This window comes from Accipiter gentilis, chromosome 29, assembly GCF_929443795.1.
Source record: "Accipiter gentilis chromosome 29, bAccGen1.1, whole genome shotgun sequence".
Taxonomy (NCBI): Eukaryota; Metazoa; Chordata; class Aves; order Accipitriformes; family Accipitridae; genus Astur; species Astur gentilis.
In genome coordinates this window covers 4,064,124-4,085,543 of record NC_064908.1, presented here as the reverse complement: position 1 = coordinate 4,085,543, position 21,420 = coordinate 4,064,124, and the positions used below count along the sequence as shown (strand labels likewise).

General features: G+C 58.3%; 1 protein-coding gene across 7 annotated transcripts in view; it reads left to right on the top strand.

Moving 5' to 3' along the window:
• LOC126051931 (plasma membrane calcium-transporting ATPase 4-like) overlaps positions 1–21,420 on the top strand; it is a 53,886-nt gene that overhangs the window by 18,664 nt on the left and 13,802 nt on the right. For 5 of the 7 annotated variants that reach the window (XM_049831841.1, XM_049831846.1, XM_049831842.1 and 2 more), the window contains exons 2-18: positions 3,488–3,939; positions 8,717–8,914; positions 9,769–10,026; positions 10,826–10,951; positions 11,114–11,239; positions 13,086–13,121; positions 14,746–14,907; positions 15,029–15,243; positions 15,335–15,577; positions 15,698–15,939; positions 16,253–16,487; positions 17,666–17,845; positions 18,128–18,215; positions 18,362–18,468; positions 20,140–20,331; positions 20,435–20,648; positions 21,093–21,304. In XM_049831841.1, coding sequence (XP_049687798.1) covers positions 3,744–3,939; positions 8,717–8,914; positions 9,769–10,026; positions 10,826–10,951; positions 11,114–11,239; positions 13,086–13,121; positions 14,746–14,907; positions 15,029–15,243; positions 15,335–15,577; positions 15,698–15,939; positions 16,253–16,487; positions 17,666–17,845; positions 18,128–18,215; positions 18,362–18,468; positions 20,140–20,331; positions 20,435–20,648; positions 21,093–21,304 — 3,030 coding nt within the window. In that variant the 5' untranslated portion in view covers positions 3,488–3,743. The remainder of the gene's footprint in view (positions 1–3,487; positions 3,940–8,716; positions 8,915–9,768; positions 10,027–10,825; positions 10,952–11,113; positions 11,240–13,085; positions 13,122–14,745; positions 14,908–15,028; positions 15,244–15,334; positions 15,578–15,697; positions 15,940–16,252; positions 16,488–17,665; positions 17,846–18,127; positions 18,216–18,361; positions 18,469–20,139; positions 20,332–20,434; positions 20,649–21,092; positions 21,305–21,420) is intronic. The other 2 variants (XM_049831843.1, XM_049831845.1) reach the window with 1 other exon arrangement.

The window sequence follows — 21,420 nt, the reverse complement described above, 5'->3', positions numbered from 1 at the left end:
CCAAATGGCCTGAGATTTGCTCAATGAGCCTGATCCTGCCTGGCTGAGCTGCTCTGCTGGCTCGGTGGGGTTTGTGGCTCTGGGAAGGGCAGGCGGATGACTGGTGTTGCTCTTCCTCGGTGCTTTCTGCCCTGGATGGTGGGAGATGTCCAGGCTGGAGCAAGATGCAGGGGTGAGCTGAGCTGGGGCACGGACTTCCACCTCCTTCCTAGGTTAAAAAACCAAAACCTCCTGAGCTTGGTTGGGGCTTGCTCCATCTCTGGTCGCCTGCTGGGGTGGTGCTCAAGTCTGTCTGCCAGGGTCTGGTCCGAGTGTGCTGAGCTGAGCAGGGAGGGTTCGTGCTCTTGCCCGGTGGCCCAGCAAGAGCTGCTCAGGGCGGCAGCCGCAGGCTGGCGTGTGCCGGGCTGCCGGTGCCACGGGCTGTGCCGGCGGTGTCGCAGCGAGACCGCTCATGGCTTGGCTGAAGGTGTCACGTGTGACATGTCCGGCTGATTTTTTTTTTTTTTTTTTTTTTTTCCTTGTCCCTCTCTGAGCAGCCCACTTTCCCCCATGCTTCAAAGCCAGTGGGTCCCTTTCCTTGTGCCAGCAGCCGCTCCGCTGCCCAGGGCGGGCACACGCAGAGGGCTGCGCTGGCCTGCGGCCGCTCTCCCCAACCAGGACGGAGGTGTAATGCAGCCGTTTATTATTCTGGGCAGGTTTGTCTGCAGCACCGCAACAGCTTTGCTGCTCCTTGCCAGCTGCTCCCTCCTTCCCAGAGCGTGCACACTCCTTTCCCCGGCTCACACCCCGGCCCATGGGTCGAGGGGGTCCGTGTCCTTTGTCACCACCACCCCCAAACTCCTCCTTGTCTGCAGCTACCTGTGTTCTGCTTGGGGATGCTATCTGGGAAGTGATGCAGCACCGCCGGCGGCTCAGGGGGTCCCACGCAGCCGGTCCCCACACAGGGCAGGGCAGTTGGGCTCCTGCTTGGGCTCTCCCACAAGCTGGGCTGTGTTTTCTTGCCAAGGGGACCCTTGGGGAGCACTACTTCTTTTCCAGTGCCTGGGAGCTCTGGAAATAAATTATTAGAGTTAGGGAGAGCCTGCTGAATGCTGCTGGAGTCATTAGGAACTCATTAAAGCATTAGCTGTTAAAGGAAGCCTGAGCGCAGGTCTTCCCTTGCCTGGGACGGATCCTTCCCAGCCTGGCCAAGGAGTGTGGGAACCTGTCCTGCGCCGGTGGGATGGGGCAGAGATGGGCCAGGAATGGGTCTCTGACCTGGCTGATGCTCTGACCCCAGAATTGGGCTGGAGGAGGATGCTCAAAGCAGATGGCGGGAGCCTTCCCCCACCACGGTCCGTCCTTTCTTCTTGACCAGCAGAGTGAGTCCCTGGGGCCGGCGCTGCTGGAGGGAAGGAGCCTCACAGCTGGGCACGGGCTGGTGGGGATCGGCGTTCCATGGGCTCCTTCAGGGGTAATTACAGACTAGGCCATTACAGTATTAATTAACTGTCTCTTAATCTCTGAGCTCTCCTCAGAAAACATTAGTTGCTATGAAAGAGGAAAAAATTAGTGTGTTGAGGTGGGGGGAATTATCTTTTTTTTTTTGGTGTGTGTATGTTGATCAGGAGGAGTCTGCTTAATTGGACCTGCCATCTCCTACCTCCCGCTGCCGGCAGCTTTCATGCCTTTAAATGATAGATGAGCTCGGCTCTGCAAGGAGCCACGGAGTGACTCCTTGGTCATGGGCATGGGCAAGGATGCTGGTGCCCCAGCTGGTGCTTTATGGGGCAGCAGCAACGCTGTGGCCCAAGGGTGCAAGTTTGGGTGGCCTGGGAGCCGCAATGGGGGAGCATGTCCCTGTGCTCCCCATCCCTTTGCTGCCTGCGGCTGGCGGACAGGACCCTCCCGTGGTGGTGGTAGCATCGCTGATGTCCCTGAAGTTCGGTTGGTGACTGTTGCCTCCTGATAATGCCGAGAACTGCCCTGGGTGTTGCTGGCAGGGATGGGAGCTGCTCGCAGGGGCCAGGTCCTGGGTTGGGTGTGCAGGGAGGGGTTTGCTTTTTCAGGGTCTTGCTGCCCCAGGGGTTGCAAAGCTGATATGACTGGCACTGGAATTGGAGTCATTTGCTGTGGGCTGGTGCTGGGATGGCCCCATGGTGGTCTGGTGCCTGTCTGTTGGGTTTCTGAGGGCTGGTGCATCCCGTGTACTCCTGGGAAGCAGCGATGGGCATTTTCCCTCCTTCCTCCCGTTCTCCTCTGGCTGCTTGGCTTCTCTGGCCGCTTGCTCTGCCACCTCCGGCCTTCTGTCTCAGTGCTGATGCTGCCTCAGTGGCCATTCCCCTTTTGTTATTAATTTATATTGCTCTAGGAAAAGCTTTATTTTCTCTCCATAAAGAGCCTCCCTTGCAGTCTTTTTGCATCTGTAGTGCTGGAGAGGTGTCTGGGAGCATCGCTGCTGGCATCTGAGCTTGGGAGCAGAGCCGGAGGGCACCTTGGATGAGAGAAAGCCCTTTCCTCCTCTGGCCCTTGCTGCTCTGCCTGCTCCCTCTGTGTCCCTAGCTGTCCCTAGTGCCCGTCCTCTCTGCCCGGGATGCCAGCAGGGCACCCCAGACCCCAAACCCCTGGGGAAGGGGGAAGCTGTGGGATGCTCGTGGTGCCTGCCTGGCCGCAGTGCTTGGGTCTTGCTGGTTGAAGCAGTTTTGGGGGTCGCCTGTTCTCGCTGGCAGGGTTGGGGTGTAACCTGGCTGACAGCGGTTTGGGGCTTTGAGAGCTGAGGCTGAGAGCCCGCTCGCTGCCTTTGAGGGGACAGTGTGAGACCTTGCAAGCAGAATACAGAGGGCTTCCTGAGACACGGTCTGAGAGGGTCATTAATGCAAAAGCCTCTTTATTTTAGAGAAACATGCAGGTTTTAGTAGCGTCTCTGGTTTCTGCCAAGTCTCTCTGCTGATTAAAAGTCCTCTGGGTGCTGGGAGCCCCTTTCTGTCAGTGCCGGCTAGCTCGGCGTGATGCTTCTGCTTACCTGTTGGCAGTGCGGTAAGCCGGCGCTCCCGCCCCGGGATGGCAGCCTGAGGAGGAAGCAGCTGTTTTCCACCGCTGAGATGTATTTTTAAACCAAACTGAATGGGAGAGTTTTTCTGGGCCGGGCAGCTGGGGGTTGAGTGAAGAACCACCTGGGCGCCCTTCCTGCCCGGCCCTGCGCGCTGCCGGAGCCGCTGCCGCCGGTTTTCCCTGCGGCGTGGCCGAACGTCCGTGAAACGCCCTGGTTCATGCCGAGCCTGTCTGAGCTCCCTCTGAGGTCAACTTCTGCTGATCCAGGTTTTGTTTTGGTCAAATCACGCTGACCCCAAGGGCCGGGTGAGCAAGCCGGTGCCTCCAAACCACATTATTTCTGGCAGATTCCTACCCTCGGTACCATTGGTCCCGCTTGCCTGTCCCGTGGGGCGCGTGCATTTATTAGTAGGCCTCCTAATGCTGATATTTTTGTTTCCCATCCTTGTTTTTGCAGCTCCAGTTGCTGTGGTATCCAGGGAGCCCTCCTCCTTCTGCGGGAGATGCACGCTGGTCGTTGCTAAGGTCGCCTCCGCGGTAACATGCACATCCTGTTTACACCTTTATCCGGAGAAGTTGGGCTCGGTTAGAGGCACCCGCTTCACCCGGGCAGCCCCCAGGGAAGGGGTCACACCAAGCATCCCCCCGCCGGACCCTCGAGGGAGGGTGCTGCAGGAGCCGCGAGCCGGCGTTGCCGCCGCTGCGCCGGCAAGATGACGAACAACGTGGCTGACCACCACCCTGGGAACTCGGTTGCTGAAGGCAACCATGAGGGGGACTTTGGTTGCTCCATGGTGGAGCTCAGGAACCTCATGGAGCTGAGGAGTGCCGAGGCGGTCGCCCGGCTCAATGACTCCTACGGCGGCGTGCAGAATGTCTGCAAGAGGTTGAAGACGTCGCCAGTTGAAGGTAAGCGGTCATCCTGTGGTCTGCAAGGTGGAACTGCCTGCTCGGGTCCGGCCGGTGCCTCTGGGCTGGAGCCGTGCAAGGTTCAAGCTGGTGGCTGGAGGGTGGTGGCTCAAATAACTGTCTTGTGGCTGAGCTCGAAGCGTGGTCCCGTTGCACCGGGCATCCATCGCGAGCCTCGTGGGATATGGCTCCCTGCATCTCAATAAAATGATCATTTAAGATAGAGAAGGGGGAAAAAGAAAAAAAGAAGCATCTTCCCTGGGGGTTCCCCTGGGGTGTAGCCTGGAGCCCCGCATCCCGTGGGAGGATGGAGTGAACGTGGGATGCGGGCAGGGGTGAGGAGCTGACAGGGCATAAGAGGTGTGCGGGGGGGCTCTTCTCCACAGCCCCAGCTGCTGCCCCACAGTTCGGTGCCAGCCTTCTTCCTCTTGTTTAATAATTTACAGTACTAACGGCAGGGCTGCGTGGGGTGTGGGTGAAGGAGAGTGTAAAGGTTGGAAAGTGCTGGGGAACATGCCTGGGGATGTGGCCAGGCTGTGTGGAGCTCGTTTGCCGGGTGTTAGCATCTCGGCCAAGGGACAGGCAGCACATCCCCAAAGGGGTTCGCTGCTGGGGATGCAGATATGCACACAGGTCTCCCCCTAATCTGTAGGGCTTCTCGAGCGGCTGTGGGAGCTTAAAACCTGGTTGGGTGCTTCTCAGCATTGCAGGTTTGAGCGTTGGCAGTGACGCTTGCCTGTGGGTGCCAGGTCACTTCTGGGAGGCTTTGGTGGAAGGATGTCACCTCTCCTCCCCATGGTCTGGGCTGGTCTTTTGGGGCCCCCCTTATCAGTGAGGAGGGGCAGGTGCTGGGGCTGATAGCACGGGGTTGCTGTGGGTGCCTTTGCATGGCAATGCACCCCTTTCTTGGCATTAAAAGGGGGGTACGAGGGGGAGAGACCCCCTGCTGACAGCACCGAGGGTTTACCTGGAGCTGGGAATAGCACTGGTAGGATGTCGCCCCACAGTCGCTGTGTGGGATGGGGGATGTAGCTGTGCCTCGGCTCTGAAAACTTGTGGGTTATTATTAGTGCCGTAAACTGGGGATTAGCGTGTTTCCCAGCTGTGAGTGGGACCGGGAAGGGGAGACAATATAGGGATGTCATTAGAGAAGGGGGGGAGTCCCGGTGGAAATACCAGGTCGCAAAACAATGTGTTTGGCCCTGCCAAAGTGGGAGCGCACTCCTTTGGGGGTGGGAGGAGAGGGGAGGGGGGGGAAGCGAACCTGAAAGGCTCTGCCTTGGCCTGATGGCTCTTGCTGAGGGTGAGACAAAAGGCTGCCCTTCAATCTTGAATGCTGCTTCCAGGCACTGGTTGGCATTGCTGTATCTCCTGCCCCCCCATATCCCTGCCTCACCCTCTCACTCTGGAGGTGAGCTGCTTTGCCTGTCCCAAACCCTGTCCTGTTGAGCCCAGAGAGTAAAGAAAGGTTATTTCATAAAAGTTGAGATTTTTAGGAAGAGCGAAAGCCCAAGGCAGCCTGCAGCACCTCTGTCCAATCCCATCAGAACAGGGCACTTGGCTCCTGCTGTGCCAGGGCTGCATCTCTGCAGGCGGCTACCCGAGAGCCTGACGCACGGTGTGACACCGCTGCGACAAGGGAAACCCCGGCAGGCTGGGGAAGCTGCAAGCTGGGAGCATGTCCTCTGCCTCAATGCATCTGCAGGTGAAGCCTGGGAAATGGGGAGTAGGGTGCCCAGGTGGCTGCTCACCCCAGAGAGCGCAGGGCAATGCAGGCGAGCTTGGGTTGTGTTTGCAGGTGGGATGTCCCAGCCAGGGTTTAGTGAAAGATGTGCAATCTGGGGAATGCCAGCTGCATCTTAGCACATGTAACGTGGGGTCTCTTTCCTTCTGGAAAGTCTTTTGCAGAGACCTGGGGCTGACTCAGACTTGACCGTGAGCCCCTCTCTGCCTGCAAACCCCTCTCAAGCCAGCAGTGCCCAGCCAAAGCCCAGGAGCTTTGCTGGACCCATGGGCGCAAGACTGGGCACCATTGCATGTGTGGGCGCTGGGTGCGTGTCCCAGCTCTGAGTTGCAATAGGCAGCCCTGTGCAGATATTTGTATCCAGCCCCATGCTCATTATCCCTCTGCTCATTATCCTGCTGGAATGCTGCTCCTGCCCCGTGCGGGCAGGGAGCATGTGGCTGCGTACTCTTCCTTGGTGTCACCAGGGGAGGCTGCTGGCACAGTGGACCCTGACCTGGGGAGTCCTCCCAGACCTCCTGCCCCATTGTAAAATACGGCAGCCAGTTGCGGGCAGTGGTTGGAGCAGTTTGCTCCCATCGGGTGTGCGTGGCTCCTGCCCCTCGGTGCCGCTGCCTCTTTCCATGCTGCAGCGTTGGTTGTCCTTGGTTGAGCCTGGCACTGTCCTCACAGGGCAGATGATGGCCATGGTCCCCCCCGCCAAGGGCTGCCTTCACCCTGATGGGTGCTTGGGTGGTTTGTCCTCGTAGGGTGGGATCTCTGCACGCGAGTGTTTGTGCAGCGAGGGTCTCTCCAGCATTGGGATGGGGGTCTGCTGGGACCTGCTGCTCTGGGTTTTACCCTAAAAGGTGTCAGTGGACCCCAACCCCTTAGGACTTCTCCTAAAGGTACTTGGTGATGGGGTGGCTTGCTGCCAGGCACTGGCTTTCCACCTCCTCCATCAGCCCTGTCCCCGAACCGGGTCGGATCGGGTGGGAAAGGGAGTGGGGTGGTGGCGGCAGTGAAGTACAGGCGGCTTCGGTGAGTCACCAAATTAGAGCGTCTCCCTTCCCAGTCTCCCCTGGGTGACGAGTGTCAGCAAACACCACCCTGACTCACCCACTGGCAGTAGCGGCTCCTGGGGCTGCCCCCTCCTTCCCGAGCCGGGGCGAGGAGCCTGCTCTGGGGGTTCCTTGCCTGAAGACTTCGCCAACCGAAAGCAGCTTTCCCGGGCTGCAGTTCCTCCCCTTTAATCAGGGACCGGTGACTGCACAGGGTTTTATTCTCCTGCTGTCACTTGTGGCCTCCATCCAAAATTTCTAATCCACTCCCCCACTAATTGGTCCCCCCCAGGCCCTGCAGTGGCCCCAGCCAGAAGGAATTTGCTGGCAGCCCAGAGCCACGGTGCGTGCCTGGGGTGCGTGCCCACAGCTTCTGCTCTTTGCAACCCTCCCCAAGTCAGCCCAGATAAATTGAAAGCCCCCCCCTCCCCTTCCTCAATTACCCCAGGAAGGTGGGGGGCAGCTCTGGGGTCATGCCCGTAGGTGGGACGTGGGCTTTGGAGGAGCCACGTGTGCAACCTCCCGTGCCCCGTGGCAGCATCCCGTGTCCTCGTGTGGGAACGCGTGTGTGCCCGGCACGCCTGCCCGCGGCACACGCCGTGCCTCCCTGGCCCTGGCGCCAGCATGAGTCAAGCAGCAGGGGTTAGCCAGATTTTCCATTCGTCCCGCCGGAGATGTTGGGCGGGAATCGGGGCTGGGAGATCCCAGGATCCTGCTGCTTCGTCAGGGCTGGGTGGGGATGCCTGGGCGTCTCTGCCAACGTGTCCCCTCCCTGCAGCCGTGGGGTGTAGTCGCAGCAGAAAGGGGGGTGCATGGGGGTGGGAATGGGATTCATCCTGCTGCTTCCTCCTGGCCGGAATGACACGGAGCTGGCGGCGAGGTGTCCCCTGAATGGGAAGGCTCGGTCCCTCCAGGAGGGCATCGCTGCCAGGCTGCTCCAGGCACCAGGATATGACCAGGGCTGGGTGTTACAGCCGCCTGCCCGGTGCATCTCGGGAGCTGGCAGCAGCCCCACAGGCCATCTTAAGGTGGAGAGCAGGGGGGGCTCGGTGCGGGGCTCCATTAAGGTGGTGCTGGGCAGGGGAGGCTGCTCTCACCTTGGACCCCATCAGCTTTTTAATAGCTTTAATGCAGGGGATGGCTGGGAAGGCAGTGGGGTGAATTGCCATCTCCCATTGCTGGCTCATGCCCTGTGATGGGAGAACTGTGAAGGCTGCTGTGCTCACAGTCCCCCCCTACCCTAGGGCAGGGACTCGGGCTCCCCTTTTGCTCCCCTTTTGCTCCCCTTTTGCTCCCCTTTTGCTCCCCTTTTGCTCCCCTTTTGCTCCCCTCTCTCTAGGGTTGCTGCATGCAGCTAGGGGGGAGCAGCAGCCCAGCTCAGGGCTGCCCTGCTCCTTTCCTCGCTCCCACCACCCCTTTTCGGCAGGTCCAGCCCCGTGTCTCCTCCACCAGCTCCCCGCAGGAGCTGGCTTGGCCGTGCTGCCCCAGCCTCTGCGGCCGTGGCATGTCTGTGGGGCTCGGCTGAGCTCGGAGACGCTCCTGCTGCGCCGAATCACTTTCTGCGGTGGCTGCTCCTCCGAGCTGGCAGGAGAGAGGGATCAGGTGGCTCTGACAGCTCCGAGCGCCGCTCGCGGTGCCAGATTTACGGCTAATTTGATGCAGCATGTAAACAAGCCGGCCAGTGCCAACTGGCATTAACTGGCACTCGGGCGCTTCGTGAGGCTGCAGCACCGGGGAGAGGCGGCTCGGTGTGCTCGCCCTGGCCCCCATGTGCTCTCCTTTCTGTGGCTCCGGCAGCGTCCTGCCACGCTGGTTGCATGTCCCCTGCTCCATGGGTGACAGAAGCAAAGCCCTGCCTCGGATCCCCCCTGCCTGCACCTTGTGCCCCCAGTGCAGGCAGGGAGCTGCTCCTTGCGGGGTTCCCACTGGTGCTGGTGGGGAGCTGCGGGGCAGCAGTGGGGTTTGACCTCATCTCCGTCTCTCCCCTCTCCAGGCCTGTCCGGGAACCCAACCGACCTGGAGAAGAGGCGGCAGGTCTTCGGCCAGAACTTCATTCCTCCCAAAAAGGCCAAGACGTTCCTGCAGTTAGTGTGGGAGGCACTCCAGGACGTCACGCTCATCATCTTGGAAATCGCAGCCATAATCTCCTTGGGCCTGTCCTTCTACCACCCTCCGGGTGGTGACAATGAATGTGAGTCCCTGGGGTCCCTGTGGTGGGTTGGGGTACCCGATGGGGGACCCACGTGAGTTGCCATGCCCAGCCATGTGGGAGCAGGGCTTTGGGACAGGTGCTGTCACCCCGTGGGTCCCTCCACCCTGGTGCAGATGGAGCTGGGAGCTACTTCTGCTCACCCTTTAGGCGGTGGCTTCTCCCCATCTGTGGGGTCCTTGCCATGGTCCCATCAAGGGACCTGCCCTGATGGATGTGTCTGGGCGCAGCTGGCACCACAGCATGGCTCAGAGCTGCTCCTTGCTACTTCCCCAAAAGATGCTCAAAGGTCAAGGGCTCTGTCTGGTCTGGTGGCTTCCCAAGTCCCGTGGGGCTTCTCTTTTGGTTTGGGCATGGAGGGACAAGACTGTCCCCTGGTACCTCCCCCTGATCAGGGAGTGCTCCTCACAGCCGTGACATCCCACATGGGGCTGAGCAACAGCGTTGGGTGAGTTTCTCCTCCCCAGTCCTGGATCTCTGTATCGTTGGAGGAGTCGAGCAGGGGCAGGGATCTGGAGATGCAGGGAGATGGTGACTCACTCGAGGGTCACGCAGCAAAGGGAGGTCTTGGTGCTGCAACTGGAAATAGAAGCCAGTTGTCCCAGCTCTCTCAGCCCAACCTCTGCCAAAAATGAAAAGTGAAAAAGAGGGGGGGAAAAAAGAAACCCAAATGCCTCCAGGGATGTAAAAAACCTCTCCTGAGAGCAGGGGAAGCCCTTGGACCAGCTCAGGGAGGAGGAGGGAGGACTAACTGTCTTCCAGGCTCTGCTCTGTGCTGTTACTTGGAGGAAAGCGGGTGTCTCGTTGTGCAAACGGGTTTTCTCCTCCAACTGCAGTGTGCGGCCAGTCGACGGGCGGCGTGGAGGACGAGGGCGAGTCGCAGGCTGGCTGGATCGAGGGGGCGGCTATATTGTTTTCAGTGATCATTGTGGTGCTGGTGACAGCTTTCAATGACTGGAGCAAGGAAAAGCAATTCCGGGGCCTCCAGAGCCGCATTGAGCAGGAGCAGAAGTTCACGGTCATCCGCAAGGGGCAGGTGATTCAGATCCCGGTGGCTGAGATCGTGGTGGGAGATATCGCGCAGATCAAGTACGGTGAGTGGAGGTGGTGGCGGCTGGGGTCTGTCCCTCCAACTCGGAAGTGTGGCAGTTCCTCCTCCCTGCTTTGCCAGCCCTTTTTCCTTGGAAGGCAAAAGGGGAAGCATTAGCTCCTCCTATTACTCTGTTTTGCAGCATGCCATGGCTGGGAGCGATGGGAGATGCTCCTGTGCAGGTGATGGAGCTCCACTCACCTTGCCACTTGCCAGCCTGGACCTGGGCTGGCAGAGCTAAGCCAGGCTCTGCACACAACTTTGGGTTGCTTTAGCAACCTGCTAGTCTCAAAAATGATCATTTTCACAACCATGTCCTTGCTGGTGAACATTTCTTTAGCAAGGAGATGTAGCCTATGGGTCCTGCTCCTTGTTTACCAGGGGATATGCTCATCCCGTGCAACTCCTGTCAAGAAGGAGATTGGTCCAACGTGGTGTTCATTTTCATGTAGGGCTTTTATCTTCCTTGGCAGGTGGATGATGGGATTGTGTAACAATTTGGATGTATCAGGAGGCTTTTGGAAGGATGTGGTGTTGATTCAGTAGAACCAGATGGGGGAAGCACTGTCTGATTGAGCAAAAGTCCTCACAGTGAATGCTTTCACACATCAGTGAAGATTTTGGAGCTATTGGATATCATCTTATAATACCCATCTGTTGCTTCTCCTCTCTCTAGATTTGGTTTGAGGCTGAGTTTTGAGTCCTTCTGCTGACACACGAAGCCTTTTCCTGGGACGGGGCAGGCAGGGGTGAGCTGTGGCTGCCGGGCTGGGGCTGACCCCCACACTTTGCTCCTCTCCTAGGTGATCTCTTGCCTGCAGATGGGATCCTGATCCAGGGCAATGACCTGAAGATAGACGAGAGCTCACTGACCGGGGAGTCAGACCAAGTCAAGAAATCACTGGATAAAGACCCCATGCTGCTGTCAGGTGAGGATCCTGGGTGGCTCTCGTGTGGTGGGTGCAGGGCTGGGATGGGTTCATGCTGTGATGGAGAGATGGTTGCTCCTGGGTCCCGTGTCCTGGTGTTGGGGAGGAGATGAGAACTGTGTGCCAGCGTCCTGTCTCACCATGGCCTTCCTGCTGTGCCAGGTACCCATGTGATGGAGGGCTCCGGCAGGATGGTGGTGACTGCTGTGGGTATCAACTCCCAGACGGGAATCATCTTCACTCTCTTGGGTGCGGGAGAAGGAGATGAGGAAAAGAAGGTGAAGAAAGGTAAGGAGATCCACTGAACCTGCTTTTTCCCTCCTTTTGCCTTTCTCCCTTTCCTGGGAAGCATCCACCGGTGTGCAACAAGCTACGCCCACATCCGTGGGACACAGTTGTGGGTTAGTGCCCATGACTCAGGCAGGTACAGTGAGCTCTGAAGGCGGTGGGGGTGTTCCCTCCCTGCTGCCCCTTCACCCGCAGCGTGGGGATCGTGCTGCCTGAGGAAAGACCCCCATGCACCCAGACCTCTGCTTGCCAGCTCTTTCAGACACGACTCCAACTCTCTCTTCTCCAGCCGGCTGCAGCCTGGAGTTGCAGAGTGGGGGGGGGTCAAGGCTCAGAGGGAAAAGTGGCCGATAACGATGCCCCGCTGGTGCTGTGGCATGGTGCTCATTGCCTGCCCCGTGGTGGGAAGGTGAGTCCTGGTTGTCCACAGGATGTTAGTAGCCCATCCAGAACCTTGAGGACTTTGCTGAAGATCTCTGCTGGCATCCGCAGAGCTCCCTGGGGAAGGAGGCGAGGCACAGAGGATGGCAAGAGGGAGAGGAGGGGTTGTGTGCTGGGAGGTGGAGGGTGGGAGAGCAGCCAGGCAGGCTGAGGTGTTCCTGATCATGCTGGGACTCGAACGCTTTCCTGCCTCGGCTCTCACATCTTGCTACTTACTCCCCTGCTCTGTGCCAGCTCTGATACCAGCTTTAAAGCCAGCATTAGTACAAGCCAGGCTTGGGAAGCTCCTGCTTTCTCCTGTGTCCCCACACCCCTGTTCAGCAGGTCTGGGCTCACTGGGAGCAGCCACGAGGTGCGAGGAGCTGGCAGAAGGGAGCTGCTGGCTGGCATCGCTGGCTGCACAGGCGTCCCTGCGCCGGGGAGCCCTTCCCGGGAGGCGATGCCAGGCAGGGAGAGGCTTGCTGGGCCTCTCCTGGCAGCCGTTTCGGCGCTGGGCCGTATGTGCATTAGGTTTCTCCAGCTCCGCTCGCCCAGGGCGGGCGGCTGGCTCACATCACTGGAGTTCGGTGGCTGTGGAGCTCTTGGGGTTTAGGTGCCAGCTTGGAGGTGGGAGTACAGGGTGAGACGTGGGAATGGCACTGCTGTTGGAGCTGAGCAGCAGCTCGCCAGGCACCCGGGCACGGTGTTCGGTGTTTTCCCAGCCTTCAAGCTCTGTCACTCAACCCCACAGCAAACTCAGCTCTGTGCCTTGCAGCCCTCGATTTGGGAGGAAAGCGAGGCAGGGGGCTTCACTGGCTCATCCCCCACCGTGGTGCTGGGGGTTGATGGGGAGAAGTTATATCACTCAAGGCTTGTTTAGACTGCAGCAGCCCTGTGCTCCCTGTGTTGTGGAGGCACGTTGGGGACCCCCATGTGCAGACACTGCCCGTGACAGACACGGGTGTAGTGCAGCTCATGGCGGGGGACAAGTGTGTGCCTCCTGGGAGGATCCGCTCGCACCCGATGGCAGCGGGAGGTAGGGAGCACTGGTGCTCGGCACGTGCTGCGTGGAGGTCGAGCTCTGCTATATGGTTTCTTCTCCCTGAAGGTCTGAGACACCATTGGCACCCTTTGGAGCACTGATAGGGGTGGTAGTGGGTGCTTTGCAGGTGGGGAAGTCTGAAGCCTTGGGGACGGGGTGCCTGGGGGAGCTAGTGAGCTCTGGAGCCTCCCCGGTGCTGCGAGCTGTGGACCAAGGCACGCGTGGTGCCCAGAGGGTGACCACGGGGTGCTGAGCCCTGCGCACGGATGCTGCTGGAGCGGTGCGCAGCCCCTCGGAGCAGGGCCAGCCCCAGGCTGTCCCACCAGCTGGATGGTGAACGTGGGTCCATGTGCTCAGCCCTCCACCCTTTCTCTCTTTGAACAGGTAAAAAAACCGGAGCCCCCGAAAATCGCAACAAAGGTAACCAGCCTCTCCATCCTTTGAACCAGCACCACACTAACTACCGAGCATTCCTCCTTCCTTCCTTCCTTCCTTCTTCTCATCAGTCTGTGCTCTTTGCTGCTCCGGCGGGACTCTCGCCTCGTTGTCCTGGGAGAGGGTGCAATGGTCCTGCAGCCGGTGGCCCTGGCACGGCATCGTGGTGCCCTCCGACACCCCACCATGGGGCTGTGCGTAGCTGGGATGGGGCCAGCTGGCTTCCCCCGTGGTCACGTTGCCCCTGTGTGGGGCAAAGCCTTTGTGCAGGGAGGACAGGGCTCTTCCAGAAGCCTGGACCATTGGCAGAGCATCCCTTTCTCAAAGCAAACTTCATCCATGTTGACACAAGTTGCAGCTGTGACCTGGTGGCTCTGAAGTCCTTGTGCCCATCAGAAGCTGTCCCTTGGCAGGGTTTGTGTTTGGGCACAGCTGGGGGAGAGAGGTCCCCTCCAGCTGTTCCTGGGATGAAATGTCCCATGGGGCCTGGCCAATGCGACGGTTGCACCCTCTCCTCCCATGGCCTCGACTCCGTGAGCGTCTCCTCGCCAGTGTTTCTCACACTGTTCTTTGCAGGCTGTGGAGGAAGCCCATTTCTGCACCTCTCTCTCCACCTCTCTCTCTCTCTTTCTCTTTCCTCTCAGCAGTTTGAGTTTCCCTCCTTCCCGTCAGACTGTGTCCGGGTGCTTGTTTTGTCCATGTCGGGTCTGTTGTAACCGTGGAGGTGTCCGATGTGGAGCAGCCGCGAGCTCCAGGGTGTCTCGAGGCATCGAGCGGCAGCAGCTAGGATGGGACAGGTCCCGGGGCGGCCATGGGCAGCTGTGAGGCCACTGCTGCTCCTCCAGCCCCGACGGCTGAGGAAGAGCTTCTCTGGGGGGTTCCCACCCTCTTCCCATCCCTCTCCAAAACTTCCAGCTGACCCAGGTCTTCCCGGCACAGACCTTCAGCTGGACTAGACCAATTATAGCAACTGAAAGCCTGGCTGTCTCGGGTCTTAAAAACATGATGGATGGCTCAGGGCTGGGATTCAAGGAGCTGGCTTTACTCCTCTTCAATCTCCATCCAAATTTCTAACCGTCCCCCTCCATCTCACCCCCTCAGTCACTCCCCTGGCAAGTGATTCCTGCTGAGCTGCCCACAGGGCACTGCAGAGGTGGCACTGGGAGGGAGTGGGGATGCTCCTCAGGGGACTGGGGGGACTGGAGCCTCTCTGGGGTCAGCCCAAAGTGCTCCCCATCTGCTGCAGGATGTAAAGCAGCCCACAGGGGAGGCTAGAAGAGACCTGCCTCCACCCCAAAGCCTGGCCAGAGGGTTTCTTGCAGCACTGCCTTAGAGGTGTGACCAGTGCAGGGGTCACATCGCCAGTGTCAGCTCTGAGGATCCTTTATCCGTGGGGCTGGGGTAGATGGCAGAAAACTGCCCTGTAGAGAGGTGGCAGGGCCCTGGGACACAAGGTTTCCATGTGCTCGGATTCGTGTGTCGTCGGGAATGGTTCTTGTTCTGGGTTTTCTCTCTCTCTCCCACCACCATCTTTCTCAGTGGTGTCCTACAGGTTTTCCTGGTCTCTCTTCTATTCACACGTGGTGTCTTATTTTGCCCTGGGCTGTAGCTAAAACTCAGGATGGTGTGGCCTTAGAGATCCAGCCCCTGAAGAGCCAGGAAGGGGTGGAAAATGAGGAGAAGGAGAAGAAGAAGGTGAAGGTGCCCAAGAAGGAGAAGTCTGTGCTGCAAGGGAAGCTGACGCGCCTGGCGGTCCAGATCGGGAAGGCGGGTGAGTGGCGGTGGCCTGGCACAAGCTGTCACCCCAGAGCTCTTGCTGGAAGTGACATGGTGAGAAGGGGCTGTCCCCTTCCCCTGCGTCCCCTCACCTGCCACTCTGCCTCTTCCCCCAGGGCTGATCATGTCAGCCATCACGGTCATCATCTTGGTGCTGTACTTTGTGATCGACACGTTTGGGGTGCAGGGGCGGCCCTGGCTGGCGGAGTGCACCCCCATTTACATCCAATACTTTGTCAAGTTCTTCATCATTGGTGTCACTGTGTTGGTGGTGGCTGTGCCCGAAGGGCTTCCGCTGGCAGTCACCATCTCCCTGGCCTACTCTGTGAAGGTGAGACCACGATACAGCGGGGTCGCTGGGGGCTTGGTGGGGAAATTCAGGCTTTTGGCTCTGACCTTCCTGGTCACGGTGCTTGTTGCAGAAAATGATGAAGGACAACAACCTTGTGAGACACTTGGATGCATGCGAGACCATGGGCAATGCCACTGCCATCTGTTCGGACAAGACGGGCACGCTTACCATGAACCGCATGACTGTGGTGCAGGCTTACGTGGGGGACACCCACTACCGCCAGATCCCTGACCCCGAAGCCATCCTGCCCAAGATCTTGGACCTCATAGTCAACGGTGTCGCCATCAACTCTGCCTACACGTCCAAGATCCTGGTGAGTTGGAGAACCATAACCTCATGTCTTCTGGCCTTTCCAGCATTGGCCATCCCTCCAGCTCCCATCCTACCATACTGAGGTTTGGCATTGCTTTTTCTTTCCCTTCTTCCCCTCCAGCCACCTGAGAAGGAAGGCGGGCTGCCCCGGCAAGTGGGGAACAAGACCGAGTGTGCCCTGCTTGGTTTTGTGCTGGACCTGAAGCAGGATTACCAGGCTGTGCGGAACGAGGTGCCAGAGGAGAAGCTCTACAAAGTCTACACCTTCAACTCTGTGCGCAAGTCCATGAGCACGGTGCTGAAGAATGGCAATGGCGGCTTCCGCATGTACAGCAAGGGAGCTTCCGAGATCATCCTCCGCAAGTAACTGTCCTCCCTCGCTGTGCCGGTCCTCTCCCCATCGCACAGGCTTTAGGCTCTCGATGCACCACGGAGCTGTTTTGGGGGGCTGTGGGGTGAAGGGTGCCCAGCCGCTGTGAAGTGGGGAGGTGACTATCAGAGGTGCTGTCATGCAAAGTGTTTAACTCTTTTAGGGTGGCTTTTGTAAAGCTGTAGGGAGCTGTGGGTAAGGGGGATGCCCCTGTTTTGCAGATGGGGGAACCTGGGCGAGGAGATAGCTGAGCCAGCAGTGCGTGTCACTGCTGGTCTCCCTCACCCTCCATCCCGGTCCTGTTAGGTGCACCAGGATCCTGGACAAGAATGGTGACCCCCGGGTGTTCAAGGTGAAGGACCGGGATGAGATGGTGAAGAAGGTGATAGAGCCCATGGCCTGCCATGGGCTGCGGACCATCTGCCTGGCTTTCCGTGACTTCCCTGCTGACGCTGAGCCGGACTGGGACAGCGAGAATGAGATCCTGTCTGACCTGACCTGCATCGCTGTGGTTGGGATAGAGGACCCTGTGCGGCCAGAGGTACAGAACCCCAGCTCTGCCTTGGCTATCCTCCACCCCAGCCCTGTTCCTGGGCCAGGAGCCCCTTTCCCTGTGGCTCAGAGCTACAGGCCCCTTATGAAAGCACGAGCACCTCCTCTGCATCATCTCTGAAGTGCTCCATGCTACCAGCTCTCTGCTGCTGGCATTTTTCTCCCATACCTGGACAAAATGACCTGGTGGCAGAGCGTTTCCACCCAAACGTTCCCCGCAACTGCTCTGTGCGCAAGCCAGACTGGTTCTACGTGTAGTTGAAAGGTGCATGGTGACACCATGTAAGGGTGACAAAGGGGTGTTAGAGAGGGACAGGGCTGATCTAGCTCATTCCTCCCTCGCTGCTTGCTGCCCCACTCTGCCTCCGCCATGGGGGTGACAGGCAGGCAGCTGGGCTAATGCAATAAGCCCTCCAAAACCTGCCTCTTGATTACATTTTGGAGCTTGCCCCTGCGCTTCTGCCTTACTTGCATCTTTCCTGATTAGATGTTCAAGTATCTGGGTTTGGGAATTGCATTACAGATGCCCTGTCTGCACTGGCTCTGGAGGCCATTGATTTAATTTGCTAATTTCTCACTAATATCCTCTTCCCCCACCGCTCCGTAATAGATAAACCCATTAGTGCAGCAACATGCTGCTGGAGCAGCGCAGGGAGGTGGATGAAATGCCCCCATTTTGATGGATCGCCTGGCCATGCCTCAGTGCACAGCACCGTGGCATGACGGGGAGAAGGCAGTGAGGTTGCCTTCCTCTTGGGGCAGGGGCTGGAAGATCTCATGCTGTCTGTGCTGGAGAAGTGGCCCCAGACATGCATGCAAGTCTGGCTGGAGCCATGGTGAGGGCAGGAGGCTGTGGTGCAGGAGCAGCCGGCAGCGAGAAGGGGCAGGCATCCTCTCTGGTCCCTGCTGGATTCCCCCTGCACCCCAGGGATAAATGACTGGGCTGCTTCTTGCTTTGGGGGGGAGTTTTCAGTTCAGCATCTCGTCCCCAGTGTGAGCACTGAGCCGAGTTGTAGGTGGATGCAGGTTCCTGACTCCAGCAGGGCCCTTTCCAGATCCTTTTAGGAAGGATGGGAGAGTAGCTGCTTGACTCCCAGGATAGCCAGTGCCAAACCTGAGCGCCTTGCCTGCCTGCTCCCCTGCTCCAACTCTGTCCTTGTCCCCCAGGTGCCAGACGCCATCCTGAAGTGCCAGCGTGCAGGGATCACTGTCCGGATGGTGACGGGGGACAACATCAACACCGCCCGTGCCATCGCCACCAAGTGTGGCATCCTGCTGCCAGGGGAGGACTTCTTGTGCCTGGAGGGGAAGGAGTTCAACCGGCTCATCCGCAACGAGAAGGGAGAGGTGGGAGAGCAGCCCTGGGTCCTGCTCTGCAGCGGGTGTGGGTGGCCTCTCAGACAGCCCCAGCAGCGTAAGGCGCTGAATCCCGCTGGGTTTTCCTCCTCTCCTTGGATAAACTCAGTCGGTCCCGCTGCTTGGCGGGATCCTGAGCCAGCGCAGCCACAGGGGTGTCCGGGTGCTTGGAGGCAAAGGCGCTGTCCTGTCCCAGTTGGGGTTTGCTCTCCGGTGGGGCAGAAGGTTTCTGGGGGGGTCCCTTCCCTTTCACACATGTGCCTTGTTCTGCAGGTAGAACAGGAGCAGCTGGATAAGATCTGGCCCAAGCTGCGTGTGCTGGCCCGCTCCTCTCCGACAGATAAACACACGCTCGTGAAAGGTGAGCGCCTGCCAGCTCCCCCAGCTGCTACCTCTCACCAAAGTGTCTCTTTCTGCTCTGCCCAGGTTCTTTTGCAGCATAATCCGTGCTGGGAGCCTGCCCTTGGGGAGGCCTTGTTTTCTCTGAACTGCTTGTCTCCATTTCAGGAATTATCGACAGCACTGTTGGTGACCAGAGGCAGGTGGTGGCCGTGACCGGGGACGGGACCAACGATGGCCCAGCTTTGAAGAAAGCCGATGTTGGGTTTGCCATGGTATGGACGGGCGGTGGGTTTTCCCCGGGGGTGGCCTTCACTCTCTGGGATGAGAAACTAAATGGCACATGCTTGGTTGTTTTCAACACTGAAACTATTTCTGGACTGGTGAAACTCTTTTCCAAATCTACAGGATGCCTTCAAAAGAAAAAAGAAACTTTCTTTGGAGGTTTGATTTAATTCTCATGAACTTTATAGGACTGTTAGCAAAAGATTGATGGGAAGCAATCCTCTGAGAGCCTGGCTTAGGGCTGGACTCCTCTGTCCCACCTGCAGGGACTGTGTCAAGCTGAAGGTGATGCAGCACTTGCAGAGCACCCAGAGCAGGGACCTGCCTGGCCCCAGTTTCTGCGCTGTGGGGTCCAAGAGAGCCGTGGGAACGCAGTAACTCGGTTTGGTTTACCCCTGCAGTTCTTCACCCAGGCTCGTAACGGGCAGCCCAGCCTCCAAGTGCGGTGCTGGCACTGACTTGGGGAGTTTATTTATGGTGAAGAACTCTTATCTCCTGGTTTGCTGCTTTTCTTTGCCCTTTTTGAAAGCAGGAGGAAAATAAACCTGTTGGTTTTAACAGGTTTCCTGTGAATTGCTTAAGTTTAGGTATGTGAGCAGGAGCCAGCTGCTGGGTGGGGCCTTATGAGCCCATGTAGGGAGCTTTGAGCAAATGAGAAACTTTTGGGGAGTCGGGGTTTTTAGGAAGGTGTTAGACATCCAGGTGCAATTCTGGAGCCTTTGGGACAAACAGCAGAAGGTAGTCTGTCTTCTCTTGGGGACTGCACAGTGGGGCTCCCTGCCCCCATGTGCAGGATCAGACCCTGGCCAGGCACGGGGCTTCGCTGTGGGGTTGGCAGCGGGGCTGCGCTGCCCTTGGATCTCCAGAGAGTGGGGAGCAAACAGCACATGCGATAGCTCTGTCCAGCTGCCTCCGAAGCTCATGCTCAGCAACAGCCGGAGGATTCCCGTCTGAGATGGGTCTTGCAAATCTCAAGAGAGCTTCTCCGGGAAAGCACCATGGAACCAGCTGGTTTTGGGCATTGCTGCAGCGCATTTAATTACTGCAAAGCGAGCGCCTCTGTGTGCCGGCGGTGAGAAATACAGCGAGCCCAGCTCCTGAGGAGAAAACTGCATCTTTCTGAGGTGCTGCAGGTGACTTTTGGGAGGCTGTGGGCAGCCCTGCGTTGCTGCGGGGCTGCCGTCCACCCTGGACAGAGCAGAAGGCACCAGGAGAGTGCCAGGACTGCAGGCTGTTGAGCTCTCTCTCTCATTTTGGGGGTCCCAACCCTCACTTGCAGCAGAGATGCCCAGCCAGGGATGCCCGTGTTCCCTGACATAAGGAAGAAGCCGTGCTTATAAGCTGTTTTCCAGCTTTGCTGTGTTGTGGCCCCTGTCTGAGGCATGCACAGCAACAGGCTGTAAAACTGTGCTGACTTGGAGTCCCATTCTGGAGCCAAGCTGGTGTCCGTCCTTGAAGGCTTTGCTGCTTTGGAGCCTCTCTTGGGCACATCGGCACCAGTGCAGCAGGACTCGCAGTCAAACGCAGGACTGGCACCAGCTCCTCTGGCTCCAGTGGATTTTTCTCCTGGGACAGTTTCCAGGAAGAAGCGGAGCCAGGTAGCCAGCAAGCGTGGACCTTGCTCCGTGACTCACCCCATTGCTTTCTCCCTGGTCCTCAAGGGCATCGCAGGCACGGACGTGGCAAAGGAGGCTTCAGACATCATCCTGACGGATGACAACTTCACCAGCATTGTCAAGGCAGTGATGTGGGGACGCAACGTCTACGACAGCATCTCCAAGTTTCTGCAGTTCCAGCTGACTGTTAACGTCGTGGCCGTCATTGTGGCCTTCACGGGCGCCTGCATCACGCAGGTATGGGGCTGCTGGGCTTGGCAGGAGGGCTGAGGCTCCTGCGAAACAAAGAGTAAAGAGAGGGCAGTTTTGGTGGTGTGACATGTTCTTCCTCCCTCTGCAGGACTCTCCCCTGAAGGCTGTCCAGATGCTGTGGGTGAACCTGATCATGGACACCTTTGCCTCCTTAGCCCTGGCCACAGAGCCTCCGTCCGAGTCCCTGCTGCTGCGCAAGCCATATGGCCGCAACAAGCCACTCATCTCCCGCACCATGATGAAGAACATCCTGGGGCATGCGGTGTACCAGCTAACTATCATTTTCACGCTGCTTTTTGCGGGTGAGCTCTGAGGCCCCAAGAAATGGCAGGGGGAAAAGGAAAGGGGCAGAGTCCGAGCCCTGCCTCGCAAGCCACCTTTCGTCACCATTGTTGGGGACACTTGTTCTCAGCTGTCACTCGATGACCTCATGGTGGCCAGGACAGAGTTTATTTAATAATGGATTGGAAGCAGAGGAGTGATAAGGAGAGGATTTTTTGCTCTAGAGCTTGCTGGGTGCAGAGACAATTTTAGCCAGGGAAGCAGCTTTTCAACATTTTTAAGGAAATAAGGGTGCAGTGGGGCTAACATGGGGGACTCCAGCTGGGTCAAGGGATCTTCAGCAAGAGCCTGGGATGCTAATTCTACCTGCAGTGGTGTGGAGCAGAAGTAAGGAGCAGGATCTAATCTTTTCCTCTTTTCTGTGCCCTTCTCCATCCCCTCCCCAAAACCCCTTGTCTGCTTAGGGGAGAAGTTTTTTGACATCGACAGTGGCCGAAACGCCCCGCTCCACTCCCCGCCCACTGAGCACTACACCATTGTCTTCAACACCTTTGTCATGATGCAGTTATTCAATGAGATCAACGCACGCAAGATCCACGGGGAGAGGAATGTCTTCGAGTCCATCTACCGCAACCCTATCTTCTGCACGGTGGTGCTGGGGACATTTGCAGCTCAGGTGAAGCTGCAGGAATAAGATGGTGGGGCTGGGAGGGGACCATGCCACAAGCGGGACCTGTGTCTGCTGCAGTCACTGCCCACAGCTCTGTTCTGTCCCCTTATTCTACTCCAGCA